Below are 24,461 nucleotides of genomic sequence, written 5' to 3'. Positions count from 1 at the left end.
ATGATTTATTGCCAAATATAAAAGACTCAAAATGTAAAACAAATTTTAAAATAAAAATAACTGCACATATAAATAGTGTAGCGAGAGATTTAAAAAAAAATATATGTAAATCAAAACACGTCGTAATTTACATAATTGGTAGACATATTATTTTTATTTTTATGTATTTCATTGCTTTATACTGTTTTTTATTATAAATTATACTATATTATACTATGTTATACTATAATGGCGCTATATAAGTTATCAATAGTAATAATACATTATTTATGTTTAAGTAACATGTATTCTTAGTACATGTATATACTTTATATTTGTAAAATAACGGTTTTTAATTTCTTACATTTGATTAGCTAGGCATTTAGAATTAAGAAGTTTTAGTTTTTCTTTTTTATGTTTTTGTTTTATTAGTATAGAACTATTTATGCTCTAAAGATAAAAAATCTCCATCTTAGAACAGGCTGAGCCATGTAAGATGGAGACTATCATAAACAGAGAATACTCCGTTTTCATTTTACATTAATTAGTTTTTTATAGATTCCCTTTTATTCACTATGTATACTATTTTTTTGCAATAAATTTATTAAAAAAAAAAAAAAAACTTGTTCCAGTAACGATGGAACATCAATTAAGCCACTCAGTAAATTAAACATAAATATGAAGTCAATGTTATTTCTATCTACTCTTATTATATGAACTCTTATCAGAAGATATAGAAAAACAGAAATAACAAGTATGATAAGCCAACAATATTTTGAGTATATCAAAATGTTTGCAGACTGGCTGGATTTCCTTCCTAGGGATTCCCTTCCAAAAAATGTTTTCCCTCTCTGTTGCAACAAATTTAGTTTGATAAGTATTTATGCAGTAATTAGCGGCTGTGATTTGCATAACATATATCGTTATTCTTATACTCTCGGCCTCCGTGGTGTAGTGGTAAATACACTCGACTCGCACACAAGGTTCTTGGATCGATTCCCGCTAAGAATACAAAAATTAAATGTGATTTTTCTCAAGCCAGGGTCTGTGTTATAATTGGGCCTCAATGCCTGTTGTGGTGGAAAAAAAAGGAAGGGGTCAGTGCTATACAAGTAAGGTTCTTATGTCACTAGGACCTGTGGAGATCTATTGTGATGGATCCCCATAAATGTTTCTCGCTTTAAGGATGAAATAGAATGAAAAATTAAAAATTTACAACTCACTTTTCAGAAAATAGTAAAAATATGTTTTTACCGTATTTTTTTCTTTAAAAGTAACTGATACAACAAAGGAACTGTCTGGTTATCCTTTAAAGAGATATTATTAAATTTTAACTGCTCAATTTTGAAGAACGCGTTGTATATTAAAGATAAATAATGTTTGTTTCTCAGGTGATTATGGGATTTGTTGAGTTCAAAACACGTTTAAATAATTGTACAGGTAAAATGGAAACAACCTTTTCATGTTACCGATATAGTTTTTTTTTATTTAAAATTGTTAAAATATAAAAAATAGAAAAATTCAAAAAATCAACAATGTTTTGAGTATGTCCAAATGTTTGCAGACTAGCTGGATTTTCTCCCTAGGAAGTTTTTAGATCTAAATTTGTTGCAATAGAGGGAAAATATTTTTGAGAAGGAAATATGGAAGTCTAGGCATTTACAGGGTTTGTAACCTGTCGTTGGCTGGTTTAAGTGGACACGCTGTGTAACATTTAACATTCTGTCTACGTTTACTCCCTTTTATTAATTCATTTGTTTAACTTTTTGTACATAATGTAAATTTTAAATTGGCAAAAAAAATAACAAAAAAGTTTTATTTTTAAAATTCAAGCTACAAAACATATTTAACAGAAAAAAAAGTAAATGTGTCAAAAATATATAAAAATAGAAATAACTGTATTTTTGTTTAAATTACCTTAAATCGATACTATTACTCAATGCAGAAAAAGAAAAAGAGGAAAGGAGATGAAATAAAGTATATTTTTACTCCCCAGGGAGGAAATTCAGCCAGTCTAAAGTAAATAGATGGAAGAGTTGAAGAAATGTAGATGTTATAAAATATATATAATAGTAAATGCTACACAGTGTGTAAAGTGGCTACTTAAACCAGCCAATGACAGGTCATAATCCTTGTAAATGCCTAGACATTCATATTTCCTTCTCAGAAAAATATCCCACTCGTTATCATCATCATTCCACCAGGTTACTGTATTGGTTCACCAATCGCAACGCAGCTTGATATATTTTTTTTTTACATGAAGGTAAGATTTTCAGTCTAACGCTTTAGGTACTAGTCCAAAGACTATGAAATATTCTAGTGTAAATATACCATTTTAAATAATTATTTCATTTCAATCATTACGAGAATCGAATTCGACACCTCTTTCATGTCAGGCAAACGCGGTGACCATTAAACCATTATCCCACTCTGTTGCAACAAATTAAGAATTTGAATTAATATTTTGTTATTTCGAATTTACTATACCTATTGTTTTTTTATAAATATATTAAATTTTACAATAAAGATACCAGATGAAACCGGCCACAAGTTATTTCGAATTTGTGAATTTGAGTATTTCTTTAATAAATTACAAATTACTTCCATTAAAAAATGTGAATGCTTATAAATACATACATCGATGTACATGGAAATATAAATTTTCTTTTTTTTTCCATAGTAGTAAGAGTTTTCATATGTTTATAGAATATAAGAGATAAGATTATGTATATATATTATATCTTAATTTTAAGCACCTGCTGACGAACTGCATTTTATGCAGTTCAGTAGGACATCATTTAACTTAATTTATATGTTAATTTTTGTATGCTTTGATAAATAAATAAATAAATAAATAAATAATAAAAAAACACATACCTGCCGACTGCGGAATGGTACGAATTTCTCGTACGACTACATCACATTACGACATTAAAAATTCATAAATTAAGACGTTGGACACTATAACGCTGTTCAAAACGTCGGCAAAAAAACAGTGAATACACGGAACTAAAGCCCAGAAATCTGAAAGGGTTTAAAAATCTACGAACTATTGATATGTTTTTGTAATTCATGTTTGAATTAACAAGTTGATAAAGAATAAAGTGCCTTTTTCAGTAAAATCCTTAGAGTAAGATATGTAAATACTCCAAGGTAAAATCTATTTTTAACCTTTCCGATCATGAAAGTGAAAAAAAAGGAGTTTCTGAGGGGATTCTGAGAATTTTTTCATAATACTCGGTTGCGAAAAAATGCTGTACGACATTGCGACATGGCGCACCACTCGTTAGCGAGGAGGTGCAGCTGAGAGTTAGACATGTAAATCACTAAATCTGGATTTTCGTGCTTATGGCTGGAAATATGCGGTCAAATGGCAAAAAGCACAAGTGCAAGCTGACCAACACATCAAAGATTAAACTATAAAGCGATGAATTCTAATGTTTGCTGTTTGAGAGAAAGCAATGACAAATGTGAATTATTATTGCTAGAATTCCATAAAAAAATATTTTAGTATTATAATTTTAACATGTTACAACAAAGATGAATATTATTTGAGATAAGGTAATATTGAATTCTAGGTATCTACAGGGCTTGTGACCTGTCATTGGCTGGTATAACTGGCCACTTTGCTCACTGTGTAACATTCACCATTCTGCCCATATTTGAATATATATATTCCTTCAATTCATTCATCTGTTGATGTTTGTGAAGTTAAAGAACTAAAACCTTTATTTATGCGGGTATGGTTCATTTAATTGAATGATTTCACCTACGTACTAGGCAACTTTTGATTTTTCTTCTTTTTTTTTTTTCGTTTCGTCTTTGTTATAATTTTGATACATTATTAACATTATGGAAAAGGATTATACAAGAAATGAAATTAATATGATTAACAAAAAAAATATCAGAAAAATATTCTTCCCGGGGGTTCTTAGATACTCCCCTTAGGCCCAGAAGGATAATTGTTCAATTTTTATATGAACAATATACAATTAAATGAAAAGGAATGCTCCGCATATCCCGTTCTAGCTCATATCTGAAGGGTGCGAGGGAGAGGCAAAGCTTTTAAATCTACATAATGTACTTAGATCGTTTAATATGCAAAATTATTAGCGTAATAAACATAAAACTGTGTGGCTCCTTTAAATATATCGATATTATAAATCTAGATCTCGGGCTTCATTATAACTAATATCTTAATATAATTTTGCAGACTACGAAACAAAGATTTATGTCTTTGAATTAAATTTAAGTAAATGATGTGCCCATGTAGATTAGATTATAAATATTATTTAATATTTCTGCAAGTCTAGTCAATGTTTTTTTTATTTACTAAACGACGCCTGCAGGGTTATTGTAACGGCTCCCATCGTTCGTTTGATAAGTGTTTTAGTTGTAGCTATGCGATATTTATAAATCGCATAGCTACAAGTACGACGCTTACTTATTCGTATATTTAAATGTTATTAAAATTTAGAAGAGTTGTAACGTAAAAAAAGTCCCTCAGATTTTATATTGTTTTATGAATGTCTTTATTTTATTTTTTTATTCATACAAATACATAAACATTGCAAAAAAAAAAAAAAAAACGTATCCCAAACTTAATAACTCCAAGAGCCCTGTGTTGAATTGGGATACAACATAATGCACTGTATCTGAATTAAACTATTTATATAAATTATTAAATAATAAAGTAGACTCTTTTAACCTATTCTCCAAAATTAATCTTAATGTCCCCTTTCGCGTAACAAGAAATAAGTATTTGTTCCATCTGCCAGTCTGTAGCACTAATTATGCACAACACTCTTTCCTCTATCGTTTTCTCTCCAACTAAAATGCTTTTTTTTTTCATCTATTGATATATTTTACATGCTCCTTAATTTATTTTTAAATAAATTAAGACTCATTATTTCTGGCTGCGATACGATCCCACTTACTATTTAATGATGCTCACACTTACACACACCTGAACACTTACTCTTACACTAATACACGTAAACACACATCTACACTTACTCTCATACAAATACACATAAACACACCCTTTTGTTGTAACACAATTTAATAATATGTATGATTCTTATTTAGAAACTTTGCTGGTCTGTCTTTATACTGTTTTTTTTTAATGTTACTATATCATTGTCGACTGTTTGTTTCTTTAAAATAAACAATTAAGTAATAGAAAGTAGAAAAAAGCATGTTCGTTATCAAATAATAGTAAAAAAAATAAAAAATCGTTCTTACATTAACAAATATCTCAATAAACATATGGATATCACGCTGAATAGTATATAAATATATGCAATATCTCGCAGCAGTCTCTTGCAATGCTCTCTTCCCTTAGACAAAATCCAAACTTGTACAGTCTTTCTGAAAATGGCTTTCGTTTTGGAGAATTTAATATGTTAATTCAGGACACGAACACGCTTGGGGTCACAAAAGAAAAATTCCTCTGAGCAAAAGTCGTACGTGTTTTTGGTATTAAATAATTCAAATTACAGGAAAACCTCGTAAGAGCATTCTACTGGGATCTACTCTTGGAACCGCATGACTAGAAACATATCAAACATTTTTTTTTTTTTAATGTCTAATGTCCAGTATTTTCGTGAATTGGCACAATGTCTCAGGTGGAAAAGTGGGTGGACATCGAAGCACCACGCTAAGTATTATTTTTTGTACATTTTTTAGAGAAACTTGCGAAGGGGTATTTTCAAAGGTTTGATTTCGACCTGAATGCTATTTCACACTTTACACGTCATTGAACCGTTTTAAAATGAATAAGATTAAATTTTATATCTCCGAGCGTTTAGCCATGTCGAAAGCGTAATGGCTTACTATTATTGGCATTCTATGTAAAAATTATGTGTTCGAATCAAGACAGGAATATCTCAAGATAACTGCTCCATTTGGAGTCCTCCCACCGGATGCTCGGTTGTTATTTTGTCTTGAAATATGGCGTTCAACCGGGAGAAATGCCATAGAAATAAGTCAATTGCAATGCCACCTGCACCGCCGTTTGAATAATGATACACTTTAGAGACGAGTTGCATATATTTTGCAAGTATTAAACCCAATGCAGACGATTAGAATAGATCAAAAGATTGACATCGGATAGCTTAAAGGTCATAAAATCTTCAGTAAAATTATTACGTCAATAAAAAAGCTTTGATAATATTACTAATATTTGAAACTTTTTTGTGGTCAAACATTTCAATAAATGTCACAAATATTTATTTATAAAACCACAAACCGATTTTTTTGTTTACCTGTTTTGAAACGTTCCCGTCTCGTAGTGAAGACACTAATTATTACCCCAACATGTATTATTTCCATATGTATAATTGGTAAGGGGTTCAGAAAAAAATTCTGAGCTCTACAGGTAGTTACTCGTGGCTCTATCCCACAACATCCCTCAAGAACCTGCAATATGTGTAATCAGAAATCAAATTGTATTGATATTAATAACATATCTTTAACTTCCTTTCAAAGTGAAATTTCCAAAAATAATTCAAGTTATGATGTTGCGCCTTGAATCCGCAGCCTATATTATGCAGGTTATGTGCAGTTCTGTATGTAGGCACATTATAAATGTACACTGGATGGTCAACTTTATTTGTATTATATATTATAATGTGCAACTGTGTGACCAATATTCAAAAGTAGATATATTTTTAATATTGTGTATTACATTTACATTTCTAGTAATATTTTAAGTTTTGTATGATTAGTTATTTTATGTTATGTTTAATTTTGATGTGACAACATTTACAATAAAAATATTATGTGGAAGCCTCTAATTGGACTTTATGATATGTATTTATGGTATAATTGTATCTTATAAATTTATAAATGTCTGTTGGCTTTCCAATGAAACAAAATAAAATAAAAAATAAAATAAAAATTAAATGGGCCTGCTAGGGACCAACACTTTGCAACTTAAAAGGAATGGGTTTACATTGACTTATTTTTTCAGGATAATATTGTCGAGAACCCAGCCATTATGGAAAGTATCAATTTTGTGTAAGTACAGATTTTGTTACCTCCTGGCTTCCAGAACCAATTCGTTTCTGGTTTGACCGATTGGAAGAGCAATCAGGCAGCTGAACTTCACTTTGGAGATCGACTCCTTTCACATTAGTGAAATTATGTTTTAGAGGCAAATACTTTCGCGATTGGAGAGTACTTTGCCTTCATAATATCTAGCCATTATTCAAGGGTTCCTGGTTTGATATATTTTCACAATTTAATGCCTGAACTATTTTTTCTGTTTATATTGTTATTTTGATCCAATAAAAATTAATTGCACTCGATTAAGCGTTTAGTAGACACTGTTAAAATTATATAATTGGATTATACTAGTTTCTAAATTATACCTTTATAAAGAAGCATGTTGTAGCTCATAAACCGGTAGGTAATTAAACCATATTATTGCTTAAAAATTAGTAGATGTCCCGTTTTAAGGTAAAAACTATATGGTCACATTATTTATCATGATTGTACCCCTGTCCACACCCACTGACGCATAAGGTACTGCATTAGTACACCTAATGTAACGTACATCATCATCTGTTATATGAAGATAAGGAAGGTGTCAGTCCAAGAACATAAAATATTGCATTAATAATAATAACCTTAATCATTGTTTCACGTCGAACTTCCCATGAATCGAAGTAGGCGAACGCGCCGACATCCCAAGATTCCCTTATTTGAGATTGTTACCCGAGAGATAAATTGATAGTTTTTCTCTGAAATTTTAAAGAGAAATTCTTATTTTTGATTTACAAGACCAATGTTAAAAAATTTATAATAAAGTAAGAATTATTTTTAAGCAAAGTCGCTTTTTTCTTTAAATCGTGCCACTAAGTCGAAAGAACTTATCCAGGATTCTGGTTCTAATTCACAGGCAGAACTGTATCCTTAACCAAAATTTATTTATAAGTAATTCAAATGGATGGAGTCATCGTGTGTTAAAAAAACCACATTGTAAAACGAGGCTAGCACAGAAACATGCGTATTTTAAAGGCCTAAAAATTTTCAATTTCTTTTTTACTTATAATATTTCATTGATTCCAAACTTTGAAAATTTTCCTTCTTTTAAAAAACACACACTTTACTGGATTCAAACTAAATATATGAACTCTTTTTTTATATGATATATTTAGTTGCCCTTTAATAATAAGGAATATTTTTATGTTTTTTTATATTTTTTATTTCCTTATTTAATTACTATAAAAAAAGAAAATACCTTATAATCTTTTACAGAATGTTTTCTTTTCTCTGTCTTATGTTACACAAAGATATTATAATTGTATTTTTACAATAGGAGCAAAAATTCATATACATTTCTTGTATACCCACAAACAGGCCATGACTTTGTGGGATTTTTTGTTTACTATTTGTACTGTTAATATGTATTTCATTGCTGTGTAATTATCCTTTATTTTTTTAATACTCTGTTTAACTTCTTATGTATATTGTAAAAAAAAAACAAAAAAATCCGCTGAGATACAGGGACACATTATGTTTATCGCATTAAAAATTATATAATATAAGTTAATAATAAGTTCTTGATATTCGTCAAATCTATATCAAGAATGTATTGACAATTTTCTGGTCAGGCGACTACGGAAGGAGGTGCCAACTGCCAACAGAATGCCCGTACGAGGTTTTCGCGTAACCTAAACTTCTAATACCGAGAACGCGTACGATGTTTGCTCGGAGACACTTTTCATATATAGCTCCAAGAGTGTTCAACGTCTTGGATGAACATATTAAGTTCTCTAAAACAACGTCTATATTTAAGATGAAAATCCATAATTGGATCGTATCGAGGGGTAGAGACCACTGTATGAGATTGCTTCGGGAGTAAATACATAACATCGCTGCTGTTTTCATTATTATCCATATACGTATATGTGTATATCATCACTGTCATACGTATTATTATATAACTTTTGATTACATTTTCGACATGTATTATAAATCTTTATTATTTTTATTTTTCTATTATTATGTTGTATATTGTTTTAATTATTTTGCATATTGTTTTGATTACCTGTATATTGTTTTAATATGTAAATAAATATTTTTGATTTATATATGGAAGAGTCCCGACTTAACACGGAATTTTCTAACAATTCGGGACATAATAAACACATAATTGTGTCTATGTAAAGTTGTGTATTTTGTGCATTAAATAAATAAAAAATAAAAAAAATATTTAAAAAAATAAAATAATCATAACGAAGTAAATTGAATTAAGCAACTAAGGTCGTTCAAAAAATCAATTACTATGCATCAAAAGAGATCTGGTTATAGAAAAACACTCTGCATATCTCTCGATCAACTTTTGTATTGTAAGTATTAAAATGTACGGTCCAAACGGGACTATTAACATATAATAACAGTGCACTAAATACTTGAACCGAAAATAAATCTACGTGAATTCATTTACTGTTTTCATACCCCATCATTAAATATAAAATTTGGAAATTTCCAATGCCGTCAGACTTTTTTGTAAGTGTAAATATTTTGATTGAGTCTTCAAATATAATCAAATGTTTGATCTAGAATAACATATACTACACGCATATTCATATATTAATTGCATGAAAGAACAATGCATTTTTTATACAATACACTGAATCTTTTTAATGCTATCTATGTACAGAGTTTTGAATAGTTTTTTATTTAATTATAATTGGTAGATTATGGGCATTTGTAAGCAAAAACCCGCATTAAATTCAATCGATGCAAACAATCATTATTATCTTTTCTCTTCCTCGGGGTGTGCGCTTAGTAGGAGCTATTAGGTTACGGGTTCGTTTCTCAACAAGGTGTGATTATTATTTTTTTCGCACCACAAATGGCCAGGAGGCCCAATTAAAGTGGTGAATTTCAGCACAAAATAGCCAGGCCTAAGTAATCTCACATTTAATTTTTGTGTTCTCACCGGGAATCAATCTCATCGGAATTCCGCGCATGAGTCAAATGTCTTAGACAATACACCACGGAGGCTGCAAGATGACACTGTAATATTGTGTCGTTATTCCGGTAAGTATGTGACACGTAAAACTTATTTTATTAATATGTGCACCATTGTAGTTCCGTATGCACAATTTTACAGGTGAGCAGAAAAAGATAAAAAACAATCTCTTTCTTTTTGACAGGTACTAAAAATGTTTGACGTCAATCTTTTTAGATACTTTTTTGTTATGGAATATTTTATATCAAATTAATTTCATTAAAAATACAGATAAATCATAAATTCACACCTAAGACCTCCTTTTTAGATAAAAATATTTATAACCGCTATGAGGAATTGTTAATTTGAAATAATTCATACAAACAGGTTCCAAAATATACGTTAAATAAAAAATTAAAAAATATAAATATAATACAATATAAACAAGTTTTTGCATTTTTGTGATAAAACGAAATATTTAAATTTTAGAGCCATTTTTTTAAGTCCTAAATAACAGTGTTAGAAAATGGGATATAAGTTGTGGTAAGGTGAGATTTAAACCTAAGACCTCCTGCTTCGGAGTCTGCGACATTACCCACGAATACGGCCCGTCTCATTTGTTATTAACAGTTTTAATGAATCTAAGTGTGTTTTTTTGAATAAACAAAAAAGTGTGATAATATTGTTAATTTTGTTTGATGGGGAAGATGTATTTGTTTTTTTTAAATTTACAGGTTATGAAAATGATTAAAATAAAAATATACCTGTGACGTCATCGACGCATTGGTGCACATCTTCTCTATAGACGGGATGATGTTTAGGGCACGCGCACGCGCATTCCATCGTCTCCGACCTCCCGCCGCACTCTCTTCTCGTACATTCTGACCCTGTGACAAGAAGCAACAAAAAATTACAACTAGATTAAGGAAAAAATAAGCAACGATTTTAAGGTTGTTCGATTTTGTAAAAGATGAGCTCTGTATACTAAGTATTATTTGCGTTTCTTTGGGACGAGCCATTAGTTTGTATAGCACCCTGATTAAGGGATTTTTTAAAAATCGTATGTACATGAAACAAGTAATATCTCCTTTTTGTTTTATTTCAAAAATATTTTTCGCGTTGTGATATGACATTTTAGACTAATTTATTTTTAAAATTGGACTGTTGAAGTTTGTCACTTCCTTATCATTAGGAATTGAACTAACTTAGGATCACTCCCGTTGCTATTTATTAAAAAATATTGTTTGAAATAAATAGAAGGATGAAAAAAGGAGGGAAAGTGGATAATATGAATCATCATCGGACCAACTACTGCTTTTCAAAGTTATGACAGGAATAGTTGACTGTACAGAACTATTTAGTTTAATAACAATACATGTGCCAGCCAGGATTTGTAGGCGATACCACCTGTTTCATGTACCAATAAGTAAAACATCGTTTGTTAAAAATGCTTTTTTTTCGTAGGACTTTTTCAGTGTACAATACAAAATTTAAAGATATAGATTACACAAACATCACTCTGTCAGATTTAAAATTTACACTAAAAATGCATTATGTAACTGAAATGACATTATAATAATAAATATGTACATCTCTCTTCCCCTCCTTATCCTCTCTTCAAGCATTCTTGTCCCAATCCCGCCCAATATATAATAACTTACTGTTCTTAAAAAAATATTAAAAAATCTTTGATCATTGAAAAATATTTACGAGTACATGAAAATAACATTTTTATATGTTTAAATTTGTATGCATTTATTTAATATGTAATATATTTTCTTTACTAACTTTGTATACTTTGTGGAAATCTGTTATTAATTCTGAGTTTATACATTATATCTGTTTGTTTACTATAAATATGTATGTAGAACTGTTGATTTTCCAAATAAAATAAAATAATAAACTACAAGAATATTTTGAAAATAGGACTTATTGAGTAAAGTTTTATTTATTATTTATTATGGGGAGTTTTTGTTAACGGCTTAACTTATTTCTGATCTTTCGAGATTGTCTAAAGTCTAAACGGAGACCAAGAGACCCGGAGAGAAAATTATGGTTTTCGGATATAAGATGATTTGCGAATTCAGAAAATTCTCATTGTTGAAATATTGATTCTTATTTTAAATTTGCGGGAAGTTTTTTCAATAATGAAATTCGTCAATTTATAGAATTTAATTAATTAGTTTCAAAATTATTCAATTTATCATATTTGTATTATAATTTGAATTTTACCAATGTACTAGTTTAAAATGCTGGCCTAATATTGTTATGTAAAATACGAGCGATATTATTACTAAATGAGTTAATGTATAAGATTCTAAGCCTATTATCGTGAGTAATTCTAAGTTAGTTCAAGTCCTGACGATGAGGACGTAACGTATTATCTAACAGCACCTAATGAACTCTTCAAATAAACTAAACAATCAATGTAACTAAACAATTTCAACTAGAATACTTTAAATTCATTCATATATTAGCCACTGATGTAATTGTAAACGAAGAACTAAAACTTTAAAAAAAATTGCAATAAACATGGACACAATACGAGAATATCAGAACAATATCATATTTTACAACCTTCGAAAACAACACAAGGACAATCGAGACTAATACAATGAACTACTAGACAAAACTAAACAAAAGACTCGGACAACCTTTACGAAAGATGTTATCATTAATAGTAGAATTTGAATTTAAAAAACCAAAAATATGTTGTTAAATGTATGTAATCCACGAGAGTTTGTAAATAAAAAATTCAAATAAAAAAAATAGTGAAAAAAAACCTCGGTACCGGTCGACGTTTAAACTTAATAGTTAAAGTGGTTATAACAAATTTATGAGTAAGTAAATGTTAATAATATCTCTACTCTCTACCAACAGCATAGTATGTTTTGCTAGATAAGAGAGCGCAAAACGTGTTCGTTTACAATTACTTGGGGATAAAGCCAGTCCAGAATTTAAGGCCGCTCGACAATATTTGAATTCAACCAAAAAAAAAAGACAAGGACTATGCTAATTCGAAAGGCGAAATGTATGGTGCTGGCATTACAGATTAAAGGTCAATTTCTATTGTTAAATGTTAATTCAAACTGTAAACGCGTATTTCTGGAAACATGTTTTGTAAACTGGCTGGACATGTGACATAAAAAAAAAAACAACGATTCATTTGAAATTTTAAAAGTATCTTCTAAAATACATTCTCCATCGAACTACTAACGGAATTTATGATTAGTTATTCACTTTTTGGCTGTAAACAATAAATTATGTAATTTTTGCTTTAAAATAAATGTTTTCATTTAAATCTGCACTACTTTTTTTAAAACGGTTCTAATTTCCATTAGTTCTGTAGCTTTTTGAATACATTTATTAAAATAAACGTTTGTTCTAAGTTGAAACCCACATGAGAAATCTCTCCGGCCGCGGAACGGTTTGTACAAAATATACTCCATGGTTTTGGTTTCAGACGCCACCATTTTATTTATTTTTTTTTAAATGTACATTCATGATATGTCTTATAAAGTTATCCAATTGGACTTTTTATTACTTTTATTGAACTCTTTAATATTTTTTTCAAAAATTAGCAGTTTACCATACAAAATTTAAAATTCCGACATTTAATCATCTCTCCACGTTAAGGTAGATGCAGAAAACATTTATGTGTTCACTGTGTGAAATAGAACCAGAACCCTAGCGAGTTTTTTTGACTCGACGGACACTCTCAAGTGAAAATCCTGAATAAGGAAATCGATTCGAGACAAGTCAACCTCCTTATGTAGTGGTCGCCTATCATTCTTAAGGTCCTGGGTTTAATTCCTGGTAGGGTGGATGTGAAATGTTGATTTTACACCCATCGAGTCAAAAACACTCGTCCCAGGTTCTGGTTTTATTTCACAAACATAACTGTATTCTTTACCGGCCAGGATACAGAATATTGTTACAACGATTGATTAATAATTATAAATAAATTGCAAAAAAGATGGAGATTTTTTTAGATGGGAATTATTATTGATGTCTAGGCATTGACAAGTCATAAGACCTGTCTGACTGGTTTGAGTGGGCACTTTATACATAGTGTATTCAACATTTGGCCTTTGTTCGAACTTCCTCATTTTTTCAATTCTTCCGCCTGTTGATTTAGGTGATGTTAAATAAATAAAACCTTTAGTCTTGTGAAGAAATTCATCTGGTTGATGTATTATTGATTGATTAATAATGATGATTGAAGTTACAATCGTCTTGAAATTGTACAGAAATCCATTGGCAAACCAAGTATTCAATTCAATTCTATTCAATTGTATTTATTAATATATATATGTACATTACGAAATGCAATATCCTTATCCATACATACAGAAAAAATCAAAAAAATAAGGTAAAATTAATATATAACCATGATTTTTTCAATTTGTCCAAATAAACCGCTCTCTAGCACCGAACTGAACTAAACTGAGGAACAATTGAGGAAAAAATACCTTTGAATGAGAACTTGTCCCCTCCATCCACCCTCGTTATGTTGAAGACTTCCGGGGGCTGCGCTGGCGCTGCCGCGCACCCTGCCACCAGGAGGCTCCACGCGAGGACCGCGGCCCACGGTGGCCCTCCCCTGGCCTTACGGCCCCTCATTGGGCCGCAAGCCGCGCCTTGGATCGCTCTGGCTGAATATGGTCAGGAGGCATGGTTAGTATCTGAAAGAAATAATAATATTTAAATACAAAACATTTATGATCAAAAATAAAAATTAACGTTATTTTAGAAACGGATATCAATTAAAAGTCTCGTTTATTGGATAATTTATCTCATTTCGTAATAAAATAAATTTTGAACCATAAATTCATTATTATTATTTCTCTTTTACATCCAGCGGTACAAAGGGCACCGTTATGATACTCTAACTACATAGATCAACATAGAACAAACTATGGACTTAAATCTCCAAATACCCGTCTCTGTCGAATTGTTAACTCAAGACTTTTATATATGGGTTTACAACGATTTAAACGAGCACTAAATACATAATCCAGATCTTGTCTCGATGTCCCTTATGTTTGTCAATGCTTCTTTAATTATTTTTTTAATGTTTTTTAACTGTTTTTATACTGTAATATTTGTCCCCATGAATTGTTTAAATGGACCCTGTCCGTTAATAAATAAATAAATCTTTTTTTTTTATACTTGAAGGTTGATGATCAGTCTCACGTTTTAGGTTCAGTCCAGAAACTATGAAATATTACAGTGAAAATAAACTTTTAGTGTAACTGTCCCATGTCGACCATGCCGGGAATACAACCCGAGACCTCAGGCACCGTAGGCTAAAATTATTGAATAAAAAATGTTAAGTGATTATTTCTGTATCCAGGCAAATAAAGAATACTGTTCTTATCTAAATTTGTTGCAACAAAGAGGGACAACATTTTTGAGAAAGGAATATGGAAGTCTAGGCATTTACAGGGCTAATCACCTGTCATTGGCTGGTTTAAGTGGCCACTTTACACACTGTGGAACATTCACCATTATGCCCATGTTTGAACATCCAATTTTTCTCAATTCTTCCGTTCGTTGACTTTTGTGAAGTAAAACAGCTAAAAAATTTATTGCGTGGTTGAGATTCATCCGGCTGAGCCATTTCACTTACTAGGCAACGTCTGGAAACAATTTTTTTTATTTTCATCCTTCTTCTTCTTCTACTGTTTAGTTTAAGGAACTGTTTCACTCGGAAACTCAAATTGTTAGTTGGAATCTGAGAGTAATAATACGCTACTGGCTAATAAAGTCGCCCATAGGGACAAAAACCATTCTATGATTATCAACTACTAAGTGAGATACAGTTCACAACAATACAACGGGCCGTATTTACTCAGGTTGAGAATTACAAGCGCAAATCGAAATGGTTAGTTACACGTTTGTCGTTAAACTCAGAACTAAACTAAAAACTTGGAACGCTTTTGTTCTGTGCAATAGAGCGATTCTTTAAGCGGGAGCGAATGATTACTCCATTGTTGGAACTTTGTTATTTCAAGGGGTCCATATAGAGTTCTACAAAATAAACGCTAACTCAATAAATAAATTACGAAAATAGTTGAACAAAAAAATTATAAACAAGTTTTCTTAGTACCACCATGCATTTATTTATTAATTTATTTTGACATATTCAATTTATATACATATGAGGGCGGCCATACTGCCTCAAGACAATTTCCTTCTACCTACTCAAACCATTCAGTTTGAGAAAATTACAAGTACATGGACATATTTTAACAGAATATAATTGTATTTAACGATTGAAAACAAAAAATAACACTTTACTATGAAGGGAGGAGAGGAGAGGTGATAGGTTGGAAAGAAGAAGGAGAAAGGCACAACTCAAACATTTGGATAGTGACATTTCAATCTTGATTTAATTGTAAATAAATTTGTAAAGAAGGGGCGGGCGTCTCTAACATTAGTGGGTAGATTATTCCACAATCGAGCTGATACTACTGTGAAAGAGGAGGCAAGAATTAGTGCGGTACTAACGTTTATGTAAAAATATGCAAAATTTTACAGTTTTTTTTAATAATAATGAAGGGGCTCATACATTTACAGTGCGGTAATATTTCAGACCTGAAAGCATTAACTACAAAACCTGATTTGTAACTAAATAGCGGATCCTGTAACACCTTCGGGCCGAATAGACGCGCACAAAGTGTTCCGGTTACATTAATAACATCACATTAAATTGATGGCAATAAGCAATTTATTATCATTACTGTATCATTTTGACAAATCTAATATAAATTTTCAGGCGAGACCCCGAAACAGTAGTTGAGATTAAATTAAATTTGGATTATGATAACTTGATAGCGTTGGGAAATATTTTACACCCAAATGTTTAATGGATGGATAAGATGAAAACCCAATAAAATTCGATACAATTAATGTTTATTTTGAATCATTTGATTTTGCCAAACATTCAAATATACATAATATATTACAAATAAATGGAGAGGATTTAAGAGAAGTAAATATGAAAGTCTAGGCATTTACTAGGCTGGTTTAAATGACACTGCATAACATTCAACATTTTTGCCTTTGTTTGAACATCCATGTTTCTTCACTTTATTGATTTTTGTGAAGTAAAAATGCTTAAGAGCTGAAGTTTTAATTGGTGTGGGTGAGATTTATCTGACTGAATTATTTCACCGATCAAGCATACTCTGAAATTTAAAATATATGTATTTTTATTCTTGGACCAATTAGTTAAATAAATAAAACTTTGAGTTTGACAGAATGTAGACAAAATAATGCATGTGTGAAGTAGCCACTAAAATCAGACAATGGCAGATGATACACCCTAACGCCTAGATTTCCATATTTCCTTATCTCAGATGTTCTTCATTTCTGTTGCATGAAATATGTTAATATGAATAAATACCTGAAGGGTGAAATCCAAGCTTTGTCTACAAATATTTAGAGGAACTAAAAATATCGTTAAAACACAGAAAAATAATTTAATTTACTCCCATACTTATTGAAATTAAAAAGCGGTAAATTTACCTTTTAATTACTGGTATTCCTCTATTTTTCTCTGCTTATGTTAGTAAAGTAATGCCGACCATTATACAAAAAGGTTTGTTTTTTTACTGTGACAGTTGACTTTTGGCTTGTTTGTTTGCTTTCGAGCAAATTCACCCGTCATCTTTATAAATCGTCTGTACCTTGGAAAATAAACACCAAAATCAATTTTTTGCTGTTTTACAGTTAAAATGCAGAAATTATCGCAATAAGTCATTTTATACGTGAATAAAACATCGAAGTCCACTTTTGTCGTAAAAATGCTTTTCTAAGTTGAAATAAAAATCTGAAGTTCACTTTGTTTCAGTGAAAAAAACATCAGTAGTACTAGATTTGCTATTTTAAAATGTAATTATCAAAAAATTTTTTTTTTATATTGAAAGTTTTTAATTGATCATTAAAAGTTATGATGCTTTGAAAATTGCACTGTCAACTGTTTAGTTAATCCTTTAAGATGATATTTAAACCAAATTTCAAGAACATTAAAGAAAATTCTTAGCGTATACATAAAATAAAATATGTTTTATATTCACGGCAATTCCAATGTTAAAATATTGTAAAGGAATTATTGCTTTTCAAAGGCCTGTATATTACTCGTATATATTTATCCATTATAAAACATTAGATAGTGTATTTACTAATTATGGTACAAAAAAAAATATGGTTGATGTACAGTAAATGTTATCACGTCATTTAAATTCAATAAAAGTCCTTAAACATAATACAGAGCCCGTGCTTTTGAGCTTTCAATATACAAAAGCTTCAGGCAAATTGCTTGATAAATAATGACGGTTGTCGTTAATCTTTTACATATTCCGATATCTCCATGGTATATTTCAGCAGCTTAATCTAACCACAACAGCCTTAAAAGCCCCCGGGATAAGAAAGCGACAGGTGTTTGTTAAACTCCATTGTTTTCTCTATCTATACCAAATCATTATGAAGCGATCTAGGTTGTATGTGAATATAAAAAAAATCTAAACAACGCCTACTATCTGTTTATTTATGTATTCTTAAAAACATATATTTTATAAGACTTTTCATCATCATCATTCCATTTCGCACCTAATGGTGCATATGTCACTGCGTTGGTACACCAATTGCAGTGTATCTTGATCATTTTTGCTACATTAAGTGAAGATGGTCAGTCCAAAAGAGACAAGACAACAACAGGACTTACTAGACTTTTACTTAGGCAAACAAATGCGTCTCTCCATAATTATCTCTACGTAACCAACGAACGCCATCGCGGTGTGCAAATATAAAACATGGCAGCAAACGGCAGATCATAATTTCTGATTATGCCTAGACTTACATGTTTTTAAAAATAGTTATGCAAGATTATTGGCCATGCTTATTTTATGCACGGTTTATATTTCATAATTGGAGTTTGTTTCCTGTCTACATAGACAAATAAGTAGTTTTTTTAAAATAAGGAAATTTGGCTACGGATCTTTATAGTGGTGGTTTAGTTCCATAGAGGTATAACTAAAAAAGTTGAAGTTTTGAGCTATACTATTCATTATCTTTTGAAAACACCCCTTTTCAATTTTTCAAAGATATAACTCTTAAAATCTGTTGATTATTTTTTGTTAAACAAATGTTTCCAAATGAATCGAAAGAAACTAAGCAATCCCTCAGCTCCATAACTAAATAAAACATTGTGATAATTTGTATAACAACTTAATTCTTTAAATTGTAACCATTGTGCATATATTTCACATAAATATTTCACTTAAGGTGACAGAAATAATTATTAGTTTTAAATCAGTTTAGATCTGTCAAAACTTTGCTGAGCCAAAAAACCTTAGAGCCGAGGATGTAAAAACAATTAAAAAAATAAATAAAGATAATTGCATAATATACCTTAAAATAACGAACTGAGTACAAACGTTTTTATTCTGTTTCGTGTGCCCTTAAAATATGATATTATAATTTTGGGGGCCATTTCCAGCGAGTTGTAAATAACTATCAATAAGGTTGTGGTAGAGCGGGGTTCGAACCTCGGTCCCCTGACTCATAAGTCAGCGACACTAGACACAAGACTACAGCCATATGCGTTTATTTAACCTTCTATAAATTTTATTTGCATATGTCAAACGCAAATTTGTTCCAACTAACAAATAAATAAATAGCGTTATTTTTAAATTGCAATATATGCGTCTGTGAAAAACTGTTTTATTAAATGAACATAGTATACAATGAAAATCTAGTTAAGATTTGATTTACCCTTGTAACTATATGTAATAACATTGAAACATTTACATACGACTATACAGTTTATTTCCCCCTAGAATAACTTGATTAATTATTCTGCAATGTATCGACGTTCCATTGCTTAGTTTATTTCTGCCAGCATTGGCGATTCTTTAGCTGAAAGGGGCGTACAGTAGTAAATAACGCAGTAATAAGATGGGAGTCTCTTAGTATGAAATATTTCATTATATTTGCTTTGAAATAGATTTTTAAAAATCAATGTTATAAAAACAAAACATCGGCTACCCTGAAAAATCAGCTTTGGCCGAACACCAAATAAAAACTTGGCATAATTTTACGTGGCTTAATCTTAGGGAGACTGAAGAGTCACCAAATTCGATTGGTAAAAGAGGCGATCGAGATCAGAAACGTCCCGATAATATAAACAGAGATGATCGGATGCGATTAAAATCATCCCGGTACTCAGTTATAAAGAAATCACATAAAAGTGTGGACTGTGAATTTACTCTGTTGATGGACGCTGTTATGCAGTCCGACACGTCTGAAATTAATTAAATAAATCTGCATTCTATTAACATTGTTAATAATTTAGGCGATATAGATTTTTTTACCTCCAGTGATAACTGTTATCAAGCCGAGGCGATACGGTTGGCTGGACCATATACCCACTGCGGACACCTCCTAAAGACCTTAATTAATTACGGTTGCTTGATTTACAAGAGTTCTCGATGTCTCGATGTTCTGATTGTTTGTTGGCGGTTCGTGTTTGAACTACAGGACGCGGACCTGACTTGGGGGATGCACAGGAGCTGGGAATTGACTGAGAGGCCTGTAGGCTATTTTTGTACACTAAATGTTTCAACTAGGGAGCGGACATGGAATAATAGTTAAGATGATATTTATGTGGAAAACTTTGCAAAGACTGTACAATCATGTAGTTTGAAGATTATTTTTTGCACACACTGGCCACAACCTATGTCGAGGTATTTGTTTACATTAATTATATTTTAATTCTGGTCATAATAGTTGGTATTTAAATAACGGATGCATATACATTCAAGCGGGCCGATGATGTATGAAGTTTTTATTTTTTAGACATCAAAGTAAGGGTCCAAAAAGTTGCAATTTGGATCACATTGAATGAAAAAAAAAACAAGTTTTAAAACTACCGAAATGCAAAAAGTTTACACTCTGCGGAACTGATTTCGTTGAGCACCTGGCTAATATTGACAAAACAATGGCTCATTAAAACAATAGTAACCATTTATTACAAAACAAAGTGCAACTTATGCCCTTAGACGCTTATTTTATAAGGTTTAATGCCCAAATTTAAAATATAATTTGACTATTTTCTTACACAAATACGAAATGACAGCCGGTATAACGCAAAAAAATACTTTTTCGAAAATTTTAAGCTCTGGTTGAGGCCAAAATTAGTATGAAATATTTTTTTAAATATTTTCTGCATTCTAAGTAATCCAAAAGGCAACTTTGTAGACCCCTTTCATTTCAAAATTCAGAAAAAATAATTATCGGCCCACCCTAATATGCATAATACTACATATTAGACCTATACAAATAAATGCACGCATACATATCCAAATACACATTTACATAAATAGTAAAAAAAAATATTAACGATATGGTGCAGGCAATTGGTAAAATAAACTAAAGTAGGGAACGACATTCTTCTACTGGAACGGAAGGCCTATTGACTACCGTCAACAGGCCGACTTCTTCTGAAGAGTTTTGAGTGGTTTCCTGTCCACATGAGCAAATGCTAGGAAGTTCCTGAGTAGTCCACTTTAGTATATCCTTTCTGATCCCAACAGTTTTAGCTAAATTTAAAGTAAAACAGTTGCCGAAAAATCCACATTTTTAAATATTAACCTTGAATATTAAAGCAACGTAAATAATAAAGCAACTCCCATATAAAAAAAGCACAAAAACATAGGACAAAATATGTGCCGAGTCTAGAAACAAGCTACAGTAGCTGCTTATTCGGCACACCGGCCAGTTTATGGTACTCCAACATCTGCAAAAATACTTATATGCGCATACGATGGATTCGCAGTGTGGGCTCTCCTCTTAAGAGTGTGTATTTAGTATTTAGCTTCTTGTAACAAGTTGGGTACGACATGTCGAGACCGGGCGCAGCAATTACAGTCCGGGGTTCGAACCTCACTTCGCATACGACAAGTAAATGCGTGTTGTTTTATTGTGAATGAAGAGATAATGAATCCAGTCCTGATGTTGCGCCTGTTACAGTCGAAACACATCAAGGGCACAATGTGGATGCAAAATATGAATATTAACGTATAACAACAGAGATGAAGAACATTTAAGAGAAGGTAATATAGAATATAATATAGAATAGGTCTAGTCATATACAGGGCTTGTCCTGTCATTGGCTGGTTTAAGTGGCCACTTTACACACTGTGTAACATTCACCATTCTGCCCATATTTGAACATCTATATTTCTTCAATTCTTTCATCTGTTGATCTTTGTGAAGTTTAACAGTAGAAACCATTATTTATGTGGGGGAGATTCATCCAATTAAATTATTTCACTTTCAAATTAGGCAACGCCTGAAAATCTTATTTTTTCAATTTCCATACTTCTTCGTGGATCAGGTGGATTTATCAACAATATTTTGAGTTTGTCCAAATTTTTGTAGACAAGGACGGGGGAGCTAAGGAGCTGTTTATATTAACATATTAAAACAGAGGTGAAGGACATTTAAGAGAAGGTAATATTGAAGTCTAGGCATCTACAGAGCTTATGACCTGTCATTAGCTGATTCTTCATCTCTGTTGTAGTATGTTAATATAAACAGCTCTCCAGGGAGTTAAATCCAGTCCTTATCTACAAAAATTTGGACAAACTCAAAATATTGTTGAAAATATAAATAGTTGGCGAGTCAGGTAGTCAGATATAAGTTTTAATATTATCATCATTCCGTGTCCGCTTCCTATTTGGAGCATATGGTGTCCGCGAAGACCCTTCTTGCATCTCTGTCAGCTGCCAGCTCCTGTGCATCCCACCGAGTCAGGTTCGCGTCCCGTAGTTCTAACATAAACTGCCGATGAACGGTCAGCAGTGGACGTACAGGACGTCGAGAACCTGATGCCTTGTAAAGTAGGCAAATGTGGTCAAGGCTCTAATCATCTTCGACATCCTCAGTAAATGGCACTTACAAAGTTAAGCCTTCGCACAGCCAAGATTCTTCTGAGACACTTATTCTCAAAACTCAGTATTTTGCGGTTTCGGGTTTTCATATCAATTTGTATGGAGTGGACTGAGTGAACAATTTTATTAAATGTTATTAAATATTTGCCTATAACCACCAACCGACTTTTCAATTTCTACCATGATATGATGCTCCAATGTAATGGTCACCCTAAACCTATAAAACTCACGCCCCTCCCTTCATCCCTTCCCTCTTTTTTCAACTATTTCTCCCACAACATAAAATATTTTCATAACCTAATCAGTGCATGTCTGTTCTAATCAGTTAATGGGTTCATTAAAATGCATGTCGTGTTGGTTTTATATTTTTGTGAAACAACTATGGTGAAGGTGTACAGTGGGTTTTGCATGTTGGTTTAATTGTTGTCCTGACGAAGAGACGGGTACGACTCAAAACCGGTAGACATAAAAAAACCAGTAAGTGGTTAAATACTTATATTTAATAATATTAATAAAAATGTTTTATTACAAAGTTAATGCTTTATATATAAGAATAATTTTATTTTTTGTCGAACGCATACTTGTCTAAAATTAAGTCTTAGATAAACATCGGAGCCGGACAGACGTCACGTCGCTTGAGATATAGTTGATACATCTATCTACGAAAAACATGTTTTTGTGCATTGTATAAAATATATAACTCACGCATGCTCGCAAGTTTATCGTCTCTAATTTTGTACGTCCTCATAATATTATAGATTTAACAGTTTGTTTAAGTGTATTTAAAACGAGACACTAAAAATGAATATAAATAAATATTCATGCATTTAATTTGATTTTTTTTACCTTGTTGTATTGTGCATATAATAAATGAACAATAATTAAACCAATGTCTTATGTATTGTTTAATGTATGTGTACCATAATAAATAAATTAATGTAAGGGAAGGGTGTACAAAATGACAAAGATTTTTTTGTAAAATGAAAAAAAAACTAATTGGTAACATATTTAGTAAAAAATCTCTTTGGTTCAAAATGTACACTATTTTTTAACATGTTAGCAATGTTGTTGTAGGAAAAAATACAAATCTATCAAATAAAAATACAAAATTAAAAAATACTGCAAAAATCCGTTTTGCCCCACCGGGTGTACAAAATGACATACGATATATACTTAGATGGAATGATTATTCAACACTTTTTAAAAACAGAATTGATAAGTTTTTTTTTTAATATTAAAGAATTAAAATATTAAATACACACTTCACAAACAAAAATCTTCGTTTTTTTATTTAAACCAGCACATTCTGCATGAGCCCAATATAACATAATTCGCCTAAAGGGATCGCATTTCGACAGCATTCAACCTACTTTCATTATCATTTTTCCAATTCCAGACTTCGCTCCCATACATTAGAGTTGGCACTAGAACTCTATTGTGAACTGCTAGTTTAGCCTCCTGCGATAAACATTTATTTGCCAAAGTAGATTTCAGTGCACCTTTCACTCTGTTTCCGGCACTCACCCTCCTTTCAATATCTTTCTCAGTCCTTCCATCCC

The 24,461-nt window shown here is 31.2% G+C and overlaps 1 protein-coding gene across 1 annotated transcript in view; it reads right to left on the bottom strand.

Annotated features, from left to right (window-relative positions):
• LOC148279623 (uncharacterized) overlaps positions 1-24,461 on the bottom strand; it is a 188,683-nt gene that overhangs the window by 34,423 nt on the left and 129,799 nt on the right. The window contains exons 3-4 of the mRNA XM_088229649.1: positions 14,416-14,628; positions 10,708-10,830 (exon numbers count right to left, since the gene is read on the bottom strand). Coding sequence (XP_088085775.1) covers positions 10,708-10,830; positions 14,416-14,566 — 274 coding nt within the window. The 5' untranslated portion in view covers positions 14,567-14,628. The remainder of the gene's footprint in view (positions 1-10,707; positions 10,831-14,415; positions 14,629-24,461) is intronic.

This window comes from Micrasema longulum, unplaced genomic scaffold (assembly GCF_059751315.1).
Source record: "Micrasema longulum isolate JH-2025_06_02 unplaced genomic scaffold, ASM5975131v1 h1tg000692l, whole genome shotgun sequence".
Taxonomy (NCBI): Eukaryota; Metazoa; Arthropoda; class Insecta; order Trichoptera; family Brachycentridae; genus Micrasema; species Micrasema longulum.
Note: the sequence above shows the minus strand (reverse complement) of the source record. Positions and strands in the feature narration are given on the sequence as shown.